The sequence below is a fragment of the Convolutriloba macropyga genome, chromosome 1 (genome assembly GCF_964194025.1).
Source record: "Convolutriloba macropyga chromosome 1, txConMacr16.3, whole genome shotgun sequence".
NCBI lineage: Eukaryota > Metazoa > Xenacoelomorpha > Acoela > Convolutidae > Convolutriloba > Convolutriloba macropyga.
Window position 1 is genome coordinate 66,507,121 of NC_134468.1, and position 23,471 is coordinate 66,530,591.

The 23,471-nt window shown below is 35.9% G+C and overlaps 1 protein-coding gene across 1 annotated transcript in view; it reads right to left on the bottom strand.

The window, feature by feature from the left end:
- Positions 1–698: 698 nt before the first annotated feature.
- Positions 699–23,471, bottom strand: part of LOC142346991 (dual serine/threonine and tyrosine protein kinase-like) — a 32,561-nt gene continuing 9,788 nt past the window's right edge. Inside the window, exons 2-3 of the mRNA XM_075398906.1 lie at positions 2,023–2,146; positions 699–773 (exon numbers count right to left, since the gene is read on the bottom strand). Coding sequence (XP_075255021.1) covers positions 699–773; positions 2,023–2,146 — 199 coding nt within the window. The remainder of the gene's footprint in view (positions 774–2,022; positions 2,147–23,471) is intronic.

Sequence of the window (23,471 nt, forward strand, 5' to 3'; positions counted from 1 at the left end):
ATAGCAATCTCTACTTCAGGGGGAACTTTAAAGAGTCGACAAAAGTTCGGATTTAGGTTGTCCGTTGCAGAAAAAAATTAGTAGCCGACAGTCTTAAAATTTTGTAATGAAAACTTTAAAAATTATTTCCACTTTAAAAAATTGTCGTTCTCTGGCTATCTGCAAAGTTCATTAGACCCAACCAAAATTAGGATAAAAGAAACTCAGACCATACCTTCACTAAAATCACCACAACTACAACAGCAAACTCAGGTCTGAGAAATGTTTTGCTCATTTAACATATCAACAGAACAAACGAGTTTTCTTTCGAAAAAAGTAAAATAAAACTTTATCAGCATATAGGCTGACCATAAGGAGAACTCTCATCCATTACGCTGCGTACAATTCGACGAATACTAAACAATTAACAGACAACGGAATAGAAAGAGCAGCTTTTTCCAACCTCAATTAACACTGAATACTCTTGAGTGCAACAAAACAGGGCTATTTTGATAGTGAAGATTAAATTTGCTGAGAATCTGAAACAAATCAAAACTGCAAACTATTTAAGTAGTAAGCAAGAAATTTTGCCCGACAGGAAAAAACGATAACCTGTACAATTCCAAATAGCAATTAGACAGACACAATTGGCACCAAAAACAGAAAAAAGGAAAGAGATTTTAATCCGTTAAAGCATGAGATATGAGGCTGAGTGGGGCTCAGTTGTCGACTTCCTTGAGGAATATTATCAGATCGATAATGTTGACGTTTTCCAACTCAAGTTTGACACCCTGCTAGAACACAAGGCATATTTCAACAAGCTTTTGGATAATGTTTCCGAGTTTACTCTTACATCCAATGATAACACCACACTTGCTGAAAGCCCAGGTGAACGCATTTTGACGTTGCTCAAACAGCAGAAATTTCTAAACGGTTGGACTGAATCAAACATGAACAGAGTTGATGCTTCAAGAGACAATCGTATCACAAAAGCAGCATTGTATGCGCCTTCATCACAATTATATCGAGCAGATACATACGACACAAAGAATACAAGGAAGAAAATCACACGGAGAAACACAACACACATAATTCCTTTAATATTTCGAGAAAATCATCGAAGAGAGCACTCTGCAGAATGAATCTTTTATATCACATCAACAACACTCATGCCAAAAATTTGTTGATAGAAATAATACCAGTTTTCATTCCCAAAAGAAATCGGACTCATTATTGATAGATAACAACCATTGAAGTTTCAAATTGACTATTCTTCAGCTGTTAGTCAGCGAAGAAACAGCAGAGATTCTACGGCGTCGAATCAATCTTGCGAGCGTAGCAAGAGACAAACTGTAGAAAATACAGCAAACAACAACGCAGGGACTGGTAATCAATAAAAAGATTAGAATAGGAACAGTTTAAAACAGGGTTGTTCTCGAACAAGTGTTGAGCGGACCTCCAATAGTGAATCTACAGAATCAAACGAAGGAAACGAAAGACAACTTGATCTTTCCGAGCGAACCCAGAACATTGAATATAACGAACGCTTTGAAACAAATTGGTATAACCAATCTAACGAACCAATTCAGTTTGTGAAACCCAATAAAAACGATCAAAAACCCCAAACAACATCAATACTAAATCAATCAGCAAAACTTAAAAGTCGTCAGCTTTCAGATAAACAACTCAGATATTCAAAAGCGTTCATAGCTCAAAAAATGTTTACCGATTTTATCGCTAGAGGACAGCTGCGACGGCAGCGACAGCGATAAAGGATTAGATCAAAAAAGTACCTCGAATGCCAAGGTTTCTTCAGAAAACAAAGCATCGAAATAACAAATTTTGGGGAACAGTACAAATCACCAACAGATAACACAACACAAAAATTGTCTAACACCTTCAAAATTTCCGGTTTCAAAAGAAAACATAAACAGACAAGGTATAGAAGCATTTTACCACCCGAAAATTGCAACCAATTCTGTTACAATGAGAATACCATGTTTACACGTACAACATACAACCGTATCAGTAGAATCAACTGACCTGGAGGAACAGACAAGGTCTTGCCGGAATCTGTCTCATGTGATACAAGAAATCAGAGAGAACAGGATGGAGAGATACGAAGATAGCTCCAATGTCAGACAACCCGCAGTTCACTTTGTATCTTCTACATAATTACCTGAAAATGATACAGCCTGTTCAACCAATTATCATCTTTGCAACCTCTGTTTTACACCAAAACAGAGAAACCCACATTCAAACATCAACTTGCCAAGAACAAACAATGGAGACCCCTTCTAATAGCCAGAGTGGTATTGTTATTTCAAATCATCAATACAATAATGTGTCCCTTTCGGTCTCATAAACCCTATCACATATCGCTCAAAAGAAGCAATTTTGGATATTAATATAATGGAGAGTTTCACAAGGATGCAATAACTGAACTCACGAGAAGATTCGGAAGACCGCAAGTTGTTATTACCACATATCTTGAAAAACTGGAAGGCTGGCCCAAACCTTCGAGAGACATCCCAGACAGCTTTTTTTACATTTGCAGCTTTAATCAGAAAATTATTGCAAACTTTTCTTCTTCACGTGTTTACGCCAGAACAGCAATCATCCGTCGTTCTCAGAGTAGCCAAAGATAATTTACTTGTTGCAATGAGATTGGAATCGGAACGAGGATGTCATCCGCAAAGAAATGTTAATCCATATTTGATTCGATTTGAAGATTAGATACACAGGTATGCAAAAACGTCCGAAGATATGCCTCTTACTAATAACAAAAATACTTTTTTTGAGAGAACACAAGCACTTGGAAATTCTAAACAAAGGATCAACGTCAGAAAGAATTGTCCGCTTTGTTCACAAATCCAAAATTTTGGAAAATGACGACAATTTTTAAGTGAAAACGTCTACAACAGACAGCGGACATTGCGACAATTGCACTTATGCCCGAATTGTCTTCCTGAACATCTTGTTGATACAGACCCCAGCTAGAGATTTATAGCGGCTTTCATTATTCAACAAAACACCGTAACAATTTCAACTCAATACAGGCAAAAAGTCAAGGACAAAAACAATAATCATTTGGATACAGGCCTGATGGTGATAGCTTGACCAGAAACCAAATTTATTACACAAACACAAAAAACAGCTCTCGGTGGAACAAAAATTCGAGTTCTCGGTAGTAGGTTAATAAAACAAACAAACCAGCAGAAGCCGATACAGCAACAACAGCAACAACAAAAACAACAACAACAACAGCAACACAAATGTTAACTACAACATTAGTAACTGCTACAACAGACATAAACGAGCAATGACATCAAGTGCCCAATACATCCAATGTTCTGCAACAGCAGCCAACTTCAGGAAACTTTTATAAACAATATCAGCACTCAACAGGCCAAAATTCGCAAAGTTTTTCAGGCAGAAAAAGCCGACACAAGAACTACACTTCTAATAAAAGCCAGCCGAGCAGTTGGATTCGACCTCAAATTCAGCTCCAAGCAAAACCTTTAACAGTGTTTTTGGGAGACCTTCTCATGAGAAAATACGCTCTCTTGACAGTGGAAGTGTCAATACGCAAATGTCTAAGACAATTGCAGAGAATTTAGGAATTCGCGATGGGAAATCTGTTACAATTCCTGTATCAATGTTATACCAAGAACACACGATGGAACAACAGAAATATTCTAACGATTGGAGTAATCAACAGCAGCAGACCAGTCATTAGGCTACCAGTGATTGCGACTTCCTCCAAAGAATTTGAAAAATCAACCATGCCAATTTAGATGCTCAACAGCGTTTGTAAGGAGTTCGGCATTTAAGCGGCATCAACTTCCTGCAAATCAGAGACAACAGAATAGGTGTTGTGATAGGAGCCGATTCTTTTACAAGAACAGTTGCACTTGAGTTCACAATCGGAACACCGATTGTCGCAATCAAGTATAGAGACATAACAGAGGAGAACCAATGCAACCGTAACATAACATTGTTTAATAGGGATAAGTCAGAAAAGACAACATTTGACGAAGGCATGCTTAAATATTTAGAACCTGTGAAAGAAGAAGTACAACAAAAACCTCACCATATTTAATAAACCAAGATGACAAGAGAACCCTTCAAACTTTCCGTTAACCCAAACTTACTACAGCTTAATACTGAAAAAGATTCGTCGTGTAACAAACCCAGCATCTAATTACAAAGCACAATCATTGAAAAAAGTGCTTCTAACTCGACCAGCCCTTCTCTGCAATTTCATTGGATTCCTACTACGCTTTTAAAGTTTTGCCATACCGCTTACCAAAGATATGGATATCATGTTTATGCAGACAGCGGTACGGAAAGAAAATCAACACACATTAAGTTTTATATGGTACAAGACCTACCCCGAAACATTATACAAGCGACTCACATTCGGTGCAAACTTCGCGCCTTCTTGTGCTATCTATTTATTTGAAAAATGTGTCATTTATAATTAGAAATTGTTACTTGGAGTTAGTCAATCAATAATGAGTAATTTCTTTATGGAGTTTCGACAGAGTTTCCAGACAACACGAAAAGCAATGGAACAGATAACATGCATCAAAAAAACGCTAACAAAGAAAGGATTCAATTTAACGAAGTTCTTCACTAACATTTTGAGTTTTCTTTTTATTGAGAAAATTGAAGTAGGTAAAACACTGACACAACGAGCTCTGGGACAGATGTGGGATGTCAAAAACGACCCCTTCCTATTTAGGAAACCAAATTTAGACATCAAATATGAACGATCACAGCGAAGATAACTCTTGTCAAGAGCAGTTTCGCTTTTTGACCTATTGGTTTTGTTAATGCCATTTGCAATGCGAATTCAGGGGCATCTTCAAGCAGTCAATAAACAACGCAAGAAACGGAACCAAGGAGTACGAGCCGAATTTTATATTGCCTACAGAAATGGATTCACAGAGTCAACAGCATGCCAGATTTTACAACGAATTGATGCCTATTAAAAGGATCACCGACCAGTCAGCAGCTTCACGTCCTCACAGATTTATCAGAGATAGCACCCTTAGCGGTTATTTAGATGGGATATTACTACTAGGAAAAACGTTTGTGACTTATGAATTAGCGAATCCCGAGTAGCTCCCATAGAGCAAACAACTACACCTAAATTGAATAAGAGGCAGCCACAATGGAAGCCGAAATTGCTAATTCATAGACGCAGAAAAGACATTAAATGTCTATTAAGTTCAATTCTGGATGGATAATACTTCATCATTAGAATGGATAAAGTAATACAAAGGACAAAGGTTTTCGAGGCTAACCGTGTCAACAAAAATTTGAAATATTCTAGAAGAGTAGGAAAGGAAACATATACCAGGAAAATTTAACCCTGCGGGCCATGACACCATAGAATTGATACCAAAAGAACTCGATGTGAAGTGGCTACAAGGTCCAATATACCTTTCTCGAGACCCTGAGCAAGAGATCTTTGATCAAACAAAAATTTTCTCAACAACAAATTTACTTTTACCTAAATGTATGAACCCAGTCGTAAAGCAAACAGAATTTTCCACTTGGAAGCGACTGCTCAGAATGACAACAACCGTGTACAAAGCAACAAAAATTATGTTAAAAAATAAGTACATTTAACAGCCAGAATGAAGCTCAAGAATACTTGATAACGAGCTCGAAGCAAAAAACTTTTGAAAAACAATTAACAGAAAGCAAACTGGACAAAAAAAACCAGGGGATTCAGATCTTCAATTCAATCAACCTTTGGATGGAAATGTAGTCTTACGAGTCAAAGGAAGGCTGAGACACGCACCAATATCTTTGAATCCAAAACATTTTATGATACTGGACATCAAAGACCATGTCACTACGTTAATTTTTCAAGATGCTCACACTAACAGCTGTAAAAACAGGAAAACTGAGTTTGTCACAGCGTACCTGCAACAAGTTTCTTAATCATTGGTATGCAAATAATCCTAAGAAGACTCAGCCGGAAGTGTTTCATATACCGCCGTTAAAGAGCTCAAAAAATTACACCTATGATGTCTGATCTTCCGCCAATTCGCTTTCTGACGCACTACCCACTCATAAAAGTAAGATTACATTTTTTGTGGACACTTCTATATTGAGGATAATACTCGCAAGCTTGAAAAACAGTACATCTGCATTTTCAGGCGGTTAGCAGCCTTGCAGTGCACTTGGAAGTTCGCCATATTCTAGACACCGACCGTTGTTTACCTAAAAATAGACGTTTCGTATTAAGAAAAGAATACACCGAGATAATAATTTCCAACAACGGTTAAATTTTACAGCATCAATAAAGGTCATGAACCTGGGTAAAGCGACATTGACAACTATTATTTTGCTCAACAATTTTCACAGCAGAACATAGTTTGGAAAATGAATCCACCGCTTGCTCCGCTTTTAGGAGGTATATGGGAAAGATTACTTCAAACAGCCAAGAGAACACTTTTCATAATTTATGGAAGTCAGCAACTGAAAATTTCTAAACAATTGAGACAATAACGGAAGCCTTCCTAAAATCCCGCCTCATAGCTTACGTTTCTTTTGATAGCAACGACGAAAAAGATCTAACACCCAACCATTCCATTCTCAGACAACCACATCATCTAGTTTTAGCCCGTCTCGCAGCAAAATTTGAAACTTTCAGGAAGAAAGATTTCAACTATGCGCAATTGGTTTTGAAATACTTCTGGAAAAAACTTCAAAGAGAGTAAATTTCAGAATTAGTAAACTGAGCAAAATGGAGAGAGCACTCAAAACAACTCAAAGCAGCCGATTTAGTCTGGCTTCTGATTGCGTTTACGCCAAGAGGTTTTTATCCCCTCGGACGGACAACACAATGTCATTACGGAACCGAGGAAACACCCGTCTCGCAGCAAAATTTAAAACTTTCAGGAAGAAAGATTTCAACTATGCGCAAACATTTTTTAATTATTTCTGGAAAAGAATTCAAAGAGAGTAGTGAAATGGAGAGAGCAGTCAATACAACTCAATGCGGACAATTTAGTCTGGTTTGTGAATGAGTTTACGCCTAGAGCTATTTGTCCCCTCGGACGGATAACACAATATCATTATGGAACCGACGAAATACCAAGATCATTTGACATTCCTACAGCAACCGGTAAAATGACTTGCCCTGCAGTAAAATTGTCAAGAGTCACAGATGAAAAGAAGTGAAGAACACAGGGAGCGCAACCACAAACCCAAAATCATTCCAACTTTTATAAGGAATATCATCAAATGGTTCACTTATTCACCTCCAGGGAACCAGTTATTCAACATTCAAAATTTTCTTATCCTTTTTTCTCGTTGAGGGGGTGGACTGTATAATTTGAGAGTAAAGTCCAATTATTTTATAAACTCCAATCCACCGCAGAAGGTGACAAAATACATCTCAGAACAACATCAGGTACCAAAGTCATCAAAACAATCCGTTCAAAACAAGTAATCAGCAGCTCATAAGTAAACAATGCCGCCTACAATGGAAAGAGAACGGCAACAAGAACAAAAGAGATTATAAGTCACAAACTCAATATGTTTTATATCAGTTTTAAATTGTCAAAAGAGTATTCAATAACAGCCATATTTTCAAAGCGAGATCTCCTCTTGTTGCGGAGTGTAACAGCACAAGCTTCATTACTTCTGAGATTCTTAACTTGACTTCTTTTGCCTGATTTGGGCTCCAACGTTGGCAAGTTTGTAATCACACCGCTGTAACCAAAGTTCGTTTATTCACTGTTGTGAAATCTATTTGTTGAGCAAGTTGATCAAAATGTGCTCATATTAGTTCTATGTTTTTTTAATTCTGTTCACATTGTTGTTAACTGAATTGTTTTTTGGAGGGGCAAATGTGACACAGGAGACAATCAGTGTATTCCAACAAATTTTCATCAAATTTTCTTTGGCAGATAAATGATGTTCCTCATATCCACCAAATTTATATTTGTCTAATGCTTGTATAGATTTTGCGTAAGGTAGTGACAAAGTATAGCTTACTTTATATATATATATATATATATATATATATATATATATATGTTAGCTCATTTGCTTTCCTTAGCTCATGCATCTGATTTTACCCTTGCTCATTATCTCAGTTCAACCTGATATCAATTATACGCATTTTAAATCGTCTGTTTTTTCATACTATTTCTTTTTATACAATAGTTTAACAGTTATGGTATGTAATTTTTTTTACTCCTGTATCAAATTCGCTGATTAAAAAGCAAAACAGTTGCTATTGTCGAGCCAAAACCAAATCTACAGCCTGAATATTTCTGTAGTCGTGACTATATAATCTAAATAGAGCGTTCTCAATGCCCTGTAAGTCCGAAATTCTAAATGAGGAGGAATGGAAACATATACCAGGAAAATTCAACCCTGCAGACCATAAAACCAGCGGATTGAAAACATCAGAACTCGAAAGAACTTGGCTACAAGGACCAAAATCTCTTTTTCAAAACCCTGAACAATGGATCTTTGATCAAACAAAACTGTTAACAACGACCAATTTACTTTTAACTAAAGGCATGAACGCAGTTGTGAAGCCAACAAAATGTTCCACCTGGAAACGACTGCTCAGAAAGACAACAACCGTGTACAAAGCAACAAACTTTGTGCATAAAAGACATACAATGAACAACCTAAAGAAGCTCAAGATTACCTGATAATGGTTTCAAAGCAAAACAATTTTGGGAAAACAATTAACAGAATGCAAACTGGACAAAACCAAGAACCAGGGGATGCAGTTCTTCAAGTCAACCAACTTTTGGATGGAAATGGTGCTTTACGAGCCAAAAGAAGGCTGAGACACGCATCAATACCTTGGAATCCGAAACATTTTTTGATTCTTGACATCAAAGACCATGTCACTCAGTTAATTTTTTAAGACGCTCACACTAACAGCTGCAAAAACATGGGAGCGGAGTTCATCACAGAGTACCGCAAAAAGTTCCCTAATCGTTGGTCTTCAAGTATTCCTTAGAAGGCTCAGCCGGAAGTGTTTCATATACCGCCGTTGGAGAGCTCAAGAAATTACACCAATGATATCTGATCTTCCGCCATTTCACTTTCTGACGCTTAAAAGCAATACCCATTCATAAAAGTAAGATTAGATTTTTTGGACACTTCCATCTTGAGGATAATACTTGGAAGCTTGAAAAACAGTACATCTGCATTTGCACCCATTTAGTAACCCTTGCAGTACACTTGGAAGTTTGCCATAGTCTAGACACCGACAGTTGTTTACTTGCAATTAGACGTTTTTTTTAAAGAGAGAATGCCCCGAGATAATAATCTCCCATAACGGTAACGCTTTAAAGCATTAAAATAGGTCATGAACCTCGATAATAGCAACATTGACAACTAATATTTTGCTCTACATTAATCACAGCAGACGATAGTCTGGAAAATGATTCCACCGCCTGCTCCAAAATAATTCAAACAACCAAGAGAACACTTCTCATAAACAATTGTGACAATACCGGGAGGCTTCCTAAAATCCCGCTCCATAACTTACGTTTCTTTTGATAGCGACGACGAAAAAGATCTAACACCCAACCATTCCATTCTCAGACGACCACATCTAGTTTTAGCCCGTCTCGCAGCAAAATTTAAAACTTTCAGGAAGAAAGATTTCAACTATGCGCAAACGTTTTTTAATTATTTCTGGAAAAGATTTCGAAGAGAGTAGTGAAATGGAGAGAGCAGTCAAAACAACTCAATGCGGACAATTTAGTCTGGTTCGTGAATGAGTTTACGCCTAGAGCTATTTGTCCCCTCGGACGGATAACACAATATCATTATGGAACCGACGAAATACCAAGATCATTTGGCAGTCATACAGCAACAGGTACAATGACTTGCCCTGCAGTAAAATTGTCAAGAGTCATAGGTAAAAAGAAGTGAACAACACAGGGAGCGCAGCAACATACCAGAAATCAGTTAAATTTTTATTAGGATTATCAGCAAGTGATTCACTTATTCATTTTCAGGGAACCATTTGTTCAACATTCAATAATTTTAATAAACCTTTTTTCTCGTTGAAGTGGTGGACTGTATATTTTGACAGAAAAGTCCATCTATAATTTAATTTCCAATCAACCGCAGAAGGTGATAAAATACATCTCAAACAACAACATCAGGTACCAAAAAAGTCATCAAAACTATCCGTTCAAAACAAGTAATAAGCAGCTCACAAGTAAACGATGCCGCTTGCAATGGAAAGAGAAGGCCAACAAGTTCAAAAGAGATTATAAGGAACTCAATATGTTTCATGTCAGTTTTAAATGACCATAAAAGTATTCAGTTTCAGCCATTTTTTCAAAGCGAGCCCACTTCTTGTTGCGGAGTGTTGCAGCTCAAGCTTCACTCCTTCAGCGATTCCTAATTTGATTTATATTGCTTGATTTGGTTTCTAACTTTGGCAAATTTGTAATCACACCGTTGTAACCAAAGTTCGTTCATTCACTATTGTGAAATCTATCTATTGAGCAAGTTGGTCAAAATGTGCTCATACTTAGTTCTATGTTTTTTTCAAATTTGCTTACTATGTTTTTTTATTTTGCTTTTCTGGAGGGGCAATTGTGACACAGGATTTGATCAATGTATCCCATCAACTTTTCTTCAAATTTTATTTGGCAGATAAATGATACCCTATCCACCAAGTTAATATTTGTCTGATGCCTGTATCGAAATTGCGTAAGGTAGTGACAAATTATGGTTTCAAGCTTGAATATTTCAGCGATTCATAATTTGACTTCTTTTGCTCATATGCTTCCACGCTAATTTACCTCCGCAAACAAAGTTCGTGATTTCAGTATTGTGAAATCTATCTATTGAGCAAATTGGTCAAAATGTGCTAATACTTAGTTCTATGTCTTTTTGCTCGCAGTGTTGTCAACTGAAGCGCTTTCTGGAGGAGCAAATGTGACACAGGAGACAATCAGTGTATCCCAATAATTTTTCTTCAAGTTTTATTCGGCAGATAAATGATGTCCTGCCCCCCCCCCTTATCCACCAGGTTAATGTTTGTCTGATGTTTGTATTGAATTTGCGTAAGGCAGTGACAAATTATGGTTTAATTTATGTCTATGTTAGCTCATTTTCTTTTGTCAGTTCATGCATCTTCTTTTACCCTTGCTCATTGTCTCATTTCAACTTGGTATCAGTTATACACATTTTAAATTTTCTATTTTTTCTACTAGTTCTCGTTTCACAATAGTTTGACAATTATGGTATGAGAGTTTTTCCTTACTCGTGTATCAATTTCTCTGATAAAAAAAACAAATGCTATAGTCAAACCACAACCAATTCTACAGCCTGAATATTTCTGAATACATGAATAGATAATCTAAATAGAGCGTTCTCGATGCTCTGTAAGTCAGACGTTCTAAAAGAGGAGGAATGGAAATATATACCATGAAACTTCATCCCTGCGGACCATGAAACCAGAGGATTGAAACCATCAGAACTCAAAAAAACGTGGCAACAAGGACCAAAATCTTTTTTTTCAAGACCCTGATCAATGGTTCTTGATCAATCAAAACTTTCAACAACGACCAATTTAAATTTTCTTTTACCTAATGTATGAACCCAGTAGTAAAGCCAACAAAATTGTCCACTTGGAAACAACTACTCTAAGGGACACCAACCGTGTACCAAGCAACAAACATTTTACAAAAAAAGAACTAAACTGAACAACCAGAATGAAGCTCAAAATTATCTGATACAGATTTCAAAACAAAACAGTTTTAGGAAAACACTTAACAGAATGCGAATTGGACAACAAATAGAACCAGTGGATTCAGTTCTTCAATTCAATCAATTTTTGGATGTAAATGGAGTTTTTCGAGTCAAAGGAAGGCTGAGACACGGACCAATACCTTTCAATCCAAAACACTTTATGATATTGGACATCAAAGACAATTTCACTCCGTTAATTTTTCAAGATGCTCTCACTAACAGCTGTAAACACAGCTGGGAACGGAGTTCGTCACAGCGTACCCGCAACAGGTTTCTTAATCATTGGTCTTCAAAGATACCTAAGAAGACTCAGCCGGATTTGTTTCATATACCGCCGTTGGAGAGCTCAAAATAGTACATTAATGATGTCTGATCTTCCGCCAGTTCGCTTTCTGACGCTGAAAAGCACTACTCATTCATAATTGTCAGATTAGATTTTTTGGACACTTCTATATTGAGGATAATACTCGCTAGCTTGAAAAACAGTACATCTGCATTTTCAGGCGTTTAGTAACCCGTGCAGTACACTTGGAAATTTGCCATAGTCTAGACACCGACGATTCTATATTTGCAATTAGACGTTTTGTATTAAGGAGAGGATACCCCGAGATAATAATCTCCGATAACGGTAAAATTTTACAGCATCGATAAAGGTCATGAACCTCGATAATAGCAACATTGACAACTAATATTTTGCTCTACATTAATCACAGCAGAAGATAGTCTGGAAAACGATTCCACCGCCTGCTCCAAAATAATTCAAACAATCAAGAGAACACTTCTCATAAACAAGGGAAGTCAACAACTGAAAGTTTCTAAACAATTGTGACAATACCGGAAGGCTTCCTAAACTCCTGCCCCATAACTTACGTCAATTCTGATAGCAACGACAAAAAAGACCTAACACTTAACTATTTCAATCTTAGGCGACCACATCAAGTTCTAACCCCTCTCACAGCAAAATTGCAAACTTTCAGTATGCAAGATTTCAACTATGCGCAAACGGTTTTAAACTACTTCTAGAAAACACGACGGAATAACTAGATCATTTGACATTCGTACAGCAACAGGTAAAATGACTTGCCCTGCAGTAAAATTGTCAAGAGTCATAGATAAAAAGAAGTGAAGAACTCAGGCAGCGCAGCTATAAACCGAAAATCATTCCAACTTTTATTAGGATTATCACCAAATGGTTCACTTATTCATCTCCAGGGAACCAGTTATTCAACATTCAATATTTTCGTTAACCCTTTTCTTTCGTTGAGTGGGAGGACTGTATATTTTGACAGAAAATCCAACTAGCTTTTAAATTGCAAGCCACCACAGAAAGTGATAATATACGTCTCAGAACAACATGTGATTGGCATCTCACAAGCAAAAAATGCCGCTTACAATGGAAAGAGAAAGAGAAGGGCAACAAAAACAAATGAGATTTTACGTCACAAACTCAATATGTTTCATATCGGTTTTAAATTATCACTAGAGTGTTCAGTTTCAGCTCTAATTTCAAAGCGCATCCTCCTGCTGTCGCGGAGTTTTGCAGCTCAAGCTTCAATATTTCAGCGATTCATACTTTGAGTTTTTTTGCATGATTTGGTTTCAAACTTTAGCAACTTTAGCTCATATACTTCCACGCTAATTTACCTCCGTAAACAAAGTTCGTGATTTCAGTATTGTGAAATCTATCTATTGAGCAAATTGGTCAAAATGTGCTAATACTTAGTTCTATGTCTTTTTGCTCGCAGTGTTGTCAACTGAAGTGCTTTCTGGAGGAGCAAATGTGACACAGGAGACAATCAGTGTATCCCAATAATTTTTCTTCAAGTTTTATTCGGCAGATAAATGATGTCCTGCCCCCCCCCCTTATCCACCAAGTTAATGTTTGTCTGATGTTTGTATTGAATTTGCGTAAGGCAGTGACAAATTATGGTTTACTTTATGTCTATGTTAGCTCCTTTTCTTTTGTCAGCTCATGCATCTTCTTTTACCCTTGCTCATTATCTGATTTCAACTTGGTATCAATTATACACCTTTTAAATTTTCTATTTTTTCTACTAGTTCTTTTTTCAAAATAGTTTGACAGTTATGGTTTGAGAGTTATTTTTTTACTCGTGTATCAAATTCGCTGATTAAAAAATGAAACAGTCGCTATAGTCGGACCACAACCAAAACTACAGCCTGAATATTTCTTTAGTCATGACTAGATAATCTAAATAGAGCGTTCTCAATGTCCTATAAGTCCGACTAGGTCCCCTTCCAACATCTTGACGATCTGATTAGAGTGAAAGAGTATATCGCCAGAAAAAAATAGAAACTCAAATAGATCAATTAAATTGTATAAATAATAGCTTGCCAAGAACAAAATCTGTTTTTCCGGAAAGCTTGCCCAATTTTTTTCGATTCGATTAACAGAAAACACTCTGCAGAATCTATATAAAAACTTTTTGATTGTCTGTCGAATGTTTGTTTTTTTTACAAAGTTTTCAAACTCTAAAGACCTGCAAAAAGACTACTGTCATATTTTTTGTAAAAGACCACCAACTGTCACACATTCTGTCAATGGTCAGCTTCCATAGTCAAACTTTTCAACCTTGTTACCCTTACTGCCCACACAAAGTGATTCCGGTATCCCCAAGTGCGCGACTCTAGTAAATCTGGCAGCCTGGTAAGCGAACTAAATGTATCTCGTATTCATAATGCCCGATACAATTGAGTCTGATGATAGCTGGATTTAGTCAAGGTTAACATAATAATCATGCTGCTTATTCGCTAAAATTTTCGATCTGATTCTGCGTGAAACACTCAGTCATCCAGGCAACTGACGGCCGAAATTTTGCAAAAACACTAATTAAAAGGAAAACTTGTTTGACAACTGTTATATTACTATAATAGTTTTCTGTGAAAAAAACTGAAGAGATTGATCAAAATTCTTCAGAAGAATGTCGTTTTAAAATGATAAATGCCATTATATCATACTGCCCTTTTTAGGTGGAAAATATGCTTCTTGGCTTTTCGAGTTGCGTATGACCTGACAAACTGCTCTTAGTTTTTGGGAACTTTAACAGGAAACGATATAATTTTAATCAGGTAAAAGTGAACCAAATCTGATGAAAACCAAATAGTTTTCCATTACAATTCCCAAAAAGCTAAGAGCAGTTTGTCGATATCTACCTTAAAAAATATTTTATCACCTTTCTACTTAACTGTCAATTTTTCTAATCCTTACAGAATATTCCCGCCACCTTCATTATTAATCAAAACGTCAGTTTTATGTTAGCAACAATCAGTTTTCTTAATCGGAAAAAAAAGTTTTTAGAAATTTAAAGGAGATCTACATTGCGAGTTCTAATTAAAATTATTCTCATCTCCAAACTTCTAGTGATTTTTCGCACTTCAAAGTGATGCGTGATTTTAAAACTTGCAAGAATCTTGCAAGCTGATTCAAAGCTTGCAAAATTTTTGCAAGAAATTTGCAAGATATCAATCCAGGCAAAAAAATAAATCAGGATGCTAGTGTTTTAGACAATGCCTTTATAGCAACATAGTTTATTAAACAAGTTAAAAACTGAAATTAATGGAAAAATAATTAGCTTCAAAAAGCTTCGAAGTCGTTTGCAAGTTTTTCAATTCGGCGATCACCAGGGGTTGCTGCATGACTAATTACAAAATTTAGCTTAACTTTTGTTTTCAATAAATAGTTACAAAAATTATGTCGAATTTTTTAGTTTCATTTTTTTATCTTTCAATTACTTTAACAGCTTTCATAATTTTCATATTTTATTTCAATTTTGTTATCAATATATATTCAAGCAAATAAGTACAATTTTGAGTCGGGCTGTTCAAGCAGGTAAAAGATGTTTCACACTTTTAAGCTAATATTATGCTCTTGCTAATTAATTGCATCGCTTCATTTTGCAAGATTTTTTTCCTAACTTGTGAACAAAAACATCGAATCCAATTGCTAAGGGAAAAACGAGACTTGGGAGAGTATTTGTGGAACACCACAGAACATGTTCCGCCTGTTGAAGGAAATTGCACCTGCCTTCATTTCCTCTCTGGAGACAATTCTGAATTCTTCAAATGTCCCTGTTCAGGAGAAGTCCAGCGCAGATTTGCCTGTGACAAATTGCCACCCTATAAATTGGACCAGCCTCCGGAAGGAATCGAAGAATATTATAACGCCTTGATGTTCCGCGATTGCTAGAACTTTCTTAGGCGGCTGCTAACGCAAAATCCAAACGCGATATCAATTTTTCAAATATACACAAATCAGTTTGCAGAATTTGCACAAAAACATATTACTAGTATGTTGGATCGCATGTAAAATCACCGACTCATTTTTCATCTAACTTCAAGTACCTTCGACCTCAAAAGGGCCTACTTTTCATTGAATTTATATAAGCATCATTGAATTTTGCATATTTACCCTACCTTAAATTGATATTCGATGTGGTAAAATGGGTCATTTGAGTGTGATTTTATTAATAGTGAACAGATAGATATGCTCATCCTACATTTTACAATTTGTCACTTTCATTATGGTTACATAGCGTTCAAGATGCAACCATTTGCAAATGCGATATTGCGGGTGAAACTATGTCTGACAAAAACTTTTCTATAGGACAATTGCTAGTGCATGCGGAACTACCATTACGTTCAATATTGAAACAAAATTTCATTCAGAGGAAGTTACAATAAATTATGTCAATTTCATTTTCTTTCTTTCTCAGGAAGTTAAGCAGAAAAAGAATCTGAAAATCAATTTACGAAAAAAAATTATTCATTATTTTTATGTAAGCCGTAACTAAACAATGTCGAGATCTGAAGAAAATGCATACCAGGTCCCTTCCTCAATTGAAAGAACATAGTAATCAATTGAAAGAACTTAGTAATATTGCAACATCTGGAAAAAATTTCTAACGGGCCTTACAAAATAATTATTTTTGTCGGATTCCTGCAGGATAACTAATTTCTGCCTACATGATTTCTACCCAGGATGAGACCTGCCACCCAAGACACTCCTACTGGCCCACAACTGATTTTTGGTCTGCTCCGTTTAGACCTAATGTCCGCGACCCAAGTCCGTCTGGCCCATACCTGTCTTGGGTCGCAAAGCTCATCCTGGATACTCACACTTGATAATTAATGTTAAGCCTGCTTCGCACAAGATTATTACTTTTTGGCTAATTCTCACAACTGTGATTTGCAAGCATTTCTCATTATTTATACTTTTTGTCAGATCCATCCCGGCATATCATTTCCCTTTGTAAGACCCTTGTAATGACCTTGACTTCTGAGCTACCAGAGCCCAAATAGTTAATACATAAAACAGAAGGTGCAAAATAATCAAGCAAGAGACTGCTACCAAGACAAAATGAATTGATAATTAGCCACTGGCCACATTCCGGCAGAGTCATAGATTGATAGACTAGATTGATAAATAGTTGATGACATCTTTCCTGGCAGATAGTGGTCGGTTCCTTTGCTGCCAGATTTCTCGTTGATAAATCGTTCTCTGAGTTCTGCACCCAGTTTTTTGCTTCAAAAATCAATTTGTTTGACCTATTTTTCTGGGTCTGTAAAAAGGGATAGTAGTAAATTAATAAGATAAATAATGGAATTAGCTTCAGAGCAAGTATTCAGAGCGTTGCTGTTCAAATGTATTCATCGAAAACTCTCTCTCTCTCTCTCTCTCTCTCTGAAGGTCATCATCAACAACATTAGAGCTGAATTTGTCTCGCACAACAGTTTGCTTCCTCTCAACAATGAGCTGAAGAAATGTTCAACACTTTCACTTTTTCTATTTGCAAGAAAAGAAGATGAATCAACAATCTGATTACAGTTGAACTTTGAAGGAAACGTAACTAGCCTTAAAACTCTCACATGCACATTTTAAAATGCGGAAACTCTGCAGTGCCAGAAGTTAAAATGCCAGAAGTTGCTACTTAGCCAGAAGTTGACCTCCGTTGATTTTCGTCACTTTAAAACGTGCGCTTATCGTGTTTTAAGCATGGTTACGTGACTCTGCAGAAGTCACTTCGAAATTCTGACTTAATATCTCGAAGCGCTTCGCTGTTCTCGATAAACGCCAGAAGTTTTCAGTGACATTAAGCAGAGTCACGTAGCCATTACTTCACACAAACTCGACACATTAACCTATGACTTTTGCGTATTTTCAATCACGAAGCAGGTTAGAATGTGGAACGTTTCTACGGGAAAACTTAAAAAAAAGACGCTGCGATTTGCCTACTGGGAACAAAGGAGGGAAACAAAGTTTTAATTAATCAACTAATTATAGAGGAAAGCTAATGATTTGCCAAAAGACAAAATCTACAAAATAAACAATTCAAAAATTGTCGCAAATGTTAACAGCAATAAAGTATTAAACTGATTGCCCTGCTAAAGAATAGTTATACCACAATTTTGGATTACAAAACAGTTTTTTTCCTCCTGGTCAAAATCCAAGAGACCGAAATGCTTAGAGAAGAAAAAATCGTTCGGTAAAATAAGTTGCAAGGGATAACGAACAAATTGAGGAGAAAAAAACTGTTAACGTTCTCAAGAAATGCAAAGAAAAAGATTTCAACTATTATAGCGCAGATGATAACTATTTAGTAATGATATCGGACAAGCCCACGAATAAAATTGAACCACTGCTCTTTTTAGACATTAACCTTGTCAATCGAAAACACTTCGAAAAGTGGGTGGACACTCATCGGTTACTCTTTGCGAAAGAGATAATGAAACTCTTCTAAAAAGAAATCTGAATGAGTGATATAAGCAGTTAAGAAATAAAATTTTTCTGTAAGGAAACATTTGAAATACTCGGACGAACTCAAGTTCCAATTTTGTACAACGCGCTCAGCCTTTCGCTTAGGATGACCATCAACGCTGCTCATCCTAGGCGAAAGCACGATTACGCAAAAACACCACACATTAGAAATCGAAGAACTGGCGATTGACAATAAAATATGCAGAGTTTTCAAAAGGGCTATCCTGGCTTCGATCCTGGCAGCGAAGCCCTTAATCCTTGCACTCAGTTGCATTGGCGAGACCTTTGCGTTAAGTGATAAAATGTTTGTATTGACGATAAAATATCCATCCCCATAAGCTTTAACAAGTATTTATTGACTCTCGCGTAGGTATGTGACCGTATATGATAGTGTTGTTATTGGAGTGCAATTTTGGTAACTAAAATGTAAGAACCGTAAACCAATAATCTTGAAACTCATTAAAAAAACTTCCGATAAAGAAGTCCGTGATTGATTCAGTACAAAAAAATTCTTGGGTGACGCTATTTCTAACGCAATGAAAAATTTTATTATTTCAAAGATATATTGAACAATTTTAAATGCGCAAATGCTGCGGTTTCTGCATAAACTGGTTCAGTAGAAGAGTCCCTGAAAGGTACTAAAAATTTTTAACTTCAGCGAAACTTAGTGGCATTAACATATTTATTGTGAATAAGTTAAAAAAGAAAAGCAAAGATTTGGTAATTCGAATTGAACGCTGGAAGAGGTAAAAATTCCGATAATAATTAGAAGTATTGATAATAAGTACAAGCGATGATGTTATAGGAAAATTATAAACTTCTATGTAATTAAAGACACTGTCGGCAAGTATCCTACAGACAAAGCATGGAAAGCATCGAACTTAATGTTAAAAAAGAACAGAAAGAATTTATTTATCAGAATCTCAGTAAATACGTAAAATTAACACAGCACAAGTTAATGAGACTCGGAAAGGATAGGTAACGCGATGATTTGATCCGCCTTGTCCTATCCGTGGCAATTCAAGAAATATTAAAAACGTAAACGCAAAAAAACTCAAAAATTAAAAATACTTAAATTTTCAAAAATCTGCAAATTAAATGTTGTCTATCTTTCCAGGTAAGCTTTTTGATACCATAGACTCAAGAAGCATTGATTACTTATCCATTCTAAAGTGTGAAGAGCGAGGGAGACAAAAAATTGAAAAAAAAAATTATTAAAATTTTTTGAATTCTGCAAATTACCAAAAAATGAATTCTAGAAGATCTAGAGGGGTCAACTTTTTCACCCAGAAACAGGAATTAAAATTGGATGTCCTGTTGCTTGCAGCCAAGCGGGTTGAGATTTTGGGTTCCTTAAAATCAAAAATACGTTTCATCAAATCTTGGTTTTGTAAAATGTACGTTTTTTTGATGTCACGGTAAATTTCTATAATTTCTTTTGAATTACACTCACTAATATTTTCTGGTAACACATTGTTGATTTGCAAGAGATTGAAGAGTTTCGAGGCCCTGTATTTAATAGAAAACTTCTTTATTTTGGTCACAGCAAGGGGTTCAGGTAAACCTGATTCGATGAAGACCTGGTGCATCTTTTGATTTCGTTCATTTTGAATATATTGCCAGGAAATATTTGTTGAAGCAATCCAGCAACTGACCTTAATACGAATTTAAGCAATTAATATAAATGTAACTCATATACTGTTAAAATTTCTTTTGAAAAGAAAATATCATTGCAATGATCCCGTCTGTTACGAAAATGGACAAATTTTAGAATCTTTTTCTGCAGCGAGAAAATAGGATTTAGGCGACTGTAGCTACAACATCTATATACAAGTATACCATATTGTATAATGGGTGAAACATTGCTACGATAATAGTTTATTAATTGAAACCGGGGTGCGTAGTGCCTCAGTTTCGAAATGATACCACACTGCTTACCGAGTCTCTTTGTAACATAGTCAACTTGTGACTTGAACGAAAGATTATTATCAATATAAATACCTAAATATTTACACACAGGCTGACTCTTTATCACACTTTGATTTAAGCTGAAAGCATAGTTGGAAGCACTAGCTTTTAAATTCATTTGTACAGTTTTTGTTAAGTTAATTGCAAGCTTATTGCCATTGAGATTAATGATGAGAATAAGTAAAAGCACTTTATTGTTGAAGTTTCTTGCAAGGCGAAGGATAAAGAAAACGAACGTGGTCACAGATTGAGTAAACGAATAGCGTCTCGTTCCGTTCCAAACATGGGAAAGGCATTCCTGCTCAGCAAATGGTCAATCAAGATCAAGATGGCTCGAAGGGTACACACAAGAAATAAAATAAAAAATCAATTAGAGGGCTTAATAATTATTGCTTATTTGTATCCACAGCCAAAAAACTGTCGCCAGAATCATCGATTAATAAAGTCCCACAAAAGGAAAATTTAGGTACCGTAATTGTGACATTGCCTAAACTGAATCGAAAGAAGATGGATAAGCCTCCCTTATTGACTACGCTGAAGGACGATGCCCAGTTTAAAAAAGTTGTAAAGGAAAACAAAATAGCACGGAAGGAGAGAGAGCTGCAGAGAAAAGAGGATAGTGATGAAAGTGTTAGGCGTAGAAGGCCACCCGGACCTAACGGTAAGTCAATATCAGTACTGATTCAGAGCTATGATCATGTCACTTTTTACACTTGTCAGTATAAATGCAAGTCTTGGCCAAGACTTTCAAGTCTAAATGCAAGTCTTGACCAAAGCCAAAAAATGTCAAAAATAACACAAAAAACGTCAAAAGTAGCCGGGAGAATGTTAAAAATATCCCAAAAAACGTCAAAAAAAACCCGAACAAAACGTCAAAAATAGCCGCATAGAATTTTGTCAAAAACACGTCTGCCGATTTTAAACGTTTTGCCCGAACACGATTCAAGAGAAACCTCCAAAGAAATCAGCGTCGTTTTTTTTTGCGGTACTTTGACCATTCATTGGATATTCTTGAAACCCCAATTGTAAGTGCTAACTCTCAGTTCGGCTCAAAAAGCAGGTTACAAATGTTCAACAGTTGGACTGGTGTCTCCTTAATATCTGCAAACATTGAGAGTACCCACCGCAAAAAATTTTTTGCTGAACTGTTTTTACATAACAGAACCTAAAAAATCAGAGAGTCAGAAAATCGGCCTAAACTATGGAGGCAAATAATCAAAATTGATTAGAAAATTGTTTAAAAAAACTGTTCAAAGATTCCTATTATTGGATGAGCAGACAGAAATACAAATTAAAAAGTTATCATAAACTTTACTTATATTATTGAATGTCAAAAGCAACAAATAAATTTTTACTTCAAAAAGACAGGAATGATGGAAACTTCTAACATTTTTAAATTTTTTTTCTAAAATGGAAACTTTTTGCCAGATCGCAAATATGGTGCTGTACCAATTTATCTAATTTAGTTCTGTTTAAATTTTGCAAATTTTACAAAAACCTCTGGTGATGTGCCTCGCTATTCGACTCGTTATCTCTGCTACAGGTTCTCGCAGCAGAAATAGGAAGCTTTGAGTTATGTTAAAAATTTTCTCGTTTACTAAATCACTTTAATAATTTTGCAACTCGATTCAGTTGCACATTTCAATTTTGTGTACTCATTTGTCTAGTTAAGCAACCTGAGGCCAGTTACCTGAAGTCTAGTTAAAACGGTTAAATTTTTTGTAGCTCAAAAATTTTTTTGTGTCGTGACTCTTTATATATTTCATTAAATACTCCACTTGTGATAAATTAAGATTATTTTTCGAATTAAAATCGATAAAACTATATGCCATCATAACTGTGCAACAGTATCAGATAGAAAGAAACGAAAATTCAAAATCTTTTATTTTTTCCATTAGACTTAAACTTGCAGCATCTCATTTACTTGCCTCGACCGATCCAGAAAACTAGTGCATCTTAGTTTTTACTTACCACAAAAAATCAGGCGGACAAAAAATGCAAAACAATAACACAAAATATAAGCCCGCCAAGTTTTTTTTCTCCTTCAGTAAGCTATAATTTCTACTAGAATGACAGTCTATAAAACTAGAAAAAGAAAATTTTTTCTGAAAATCGCAGAATTTGAAGCGTAGACAGAAATTGACAAAGCTAGAAAACAGAATACCATTATTTGGCCTAATTCAATCACAGTTCTTTAAAAAAACAAAATAAATCATCGTGGAAACACCAATTTCAGACTTCTACGTCAAACCGGGAAGAATTGTCATTGAAAATATGCAGAGAAAAATCTTGGCAATTTGGGCTCCAAAACGAGAAAACATCCTTTTAAGTCTTCATTCAGGCCTCTCAAATAAAAAGAAACACAATTCTATAGCGTTTCAACTTTCGGAGTAATAAAACATATTGTGTTCCCATGCAATCCAAAGTCTTTTAGGTGCATCTTAGTTTTTACTAACCACAAGAAATAAGGCGCACAAAAAATGTGAAACAATAACACAGAATATAAGCATGCATAGTTTTTTCTCCTTCAGTAAGCTATCATTTCTACCAGAATGACAGTCTATAAAACTAAAGAAAAATTTCTGAAAGTCACAGAAATTGAAGCGTAGGCAGAAAGTGACAAAAGTATTAAACAGAATACCAATATTTGGCCTAATTCAATCACAGTACTTTGAAAAACAACAAAATAAATCGTCTTTGAAACACCAAAAAAGGGGCTACAAAAGTCAGAAGTGACCATTAATATCTCTATAGGTCTTTCAGAGACTCGGTATAGTTCCGACCATGTCCATCCTAATACCCACTAAACCTTTTGTCTGCCAGAGAACGTCAGAAACCAAGAATAAAAGTGTGGGCAAAATTTTACAATTCAATCCAGATTTCACCCCAACAGAACAGACAAAATGTGAAATTGCATTTTTCCACCCATATAACTCGAGGGCTAACGGTGTACTAATCATATTTTTACACTATTTATACTCTT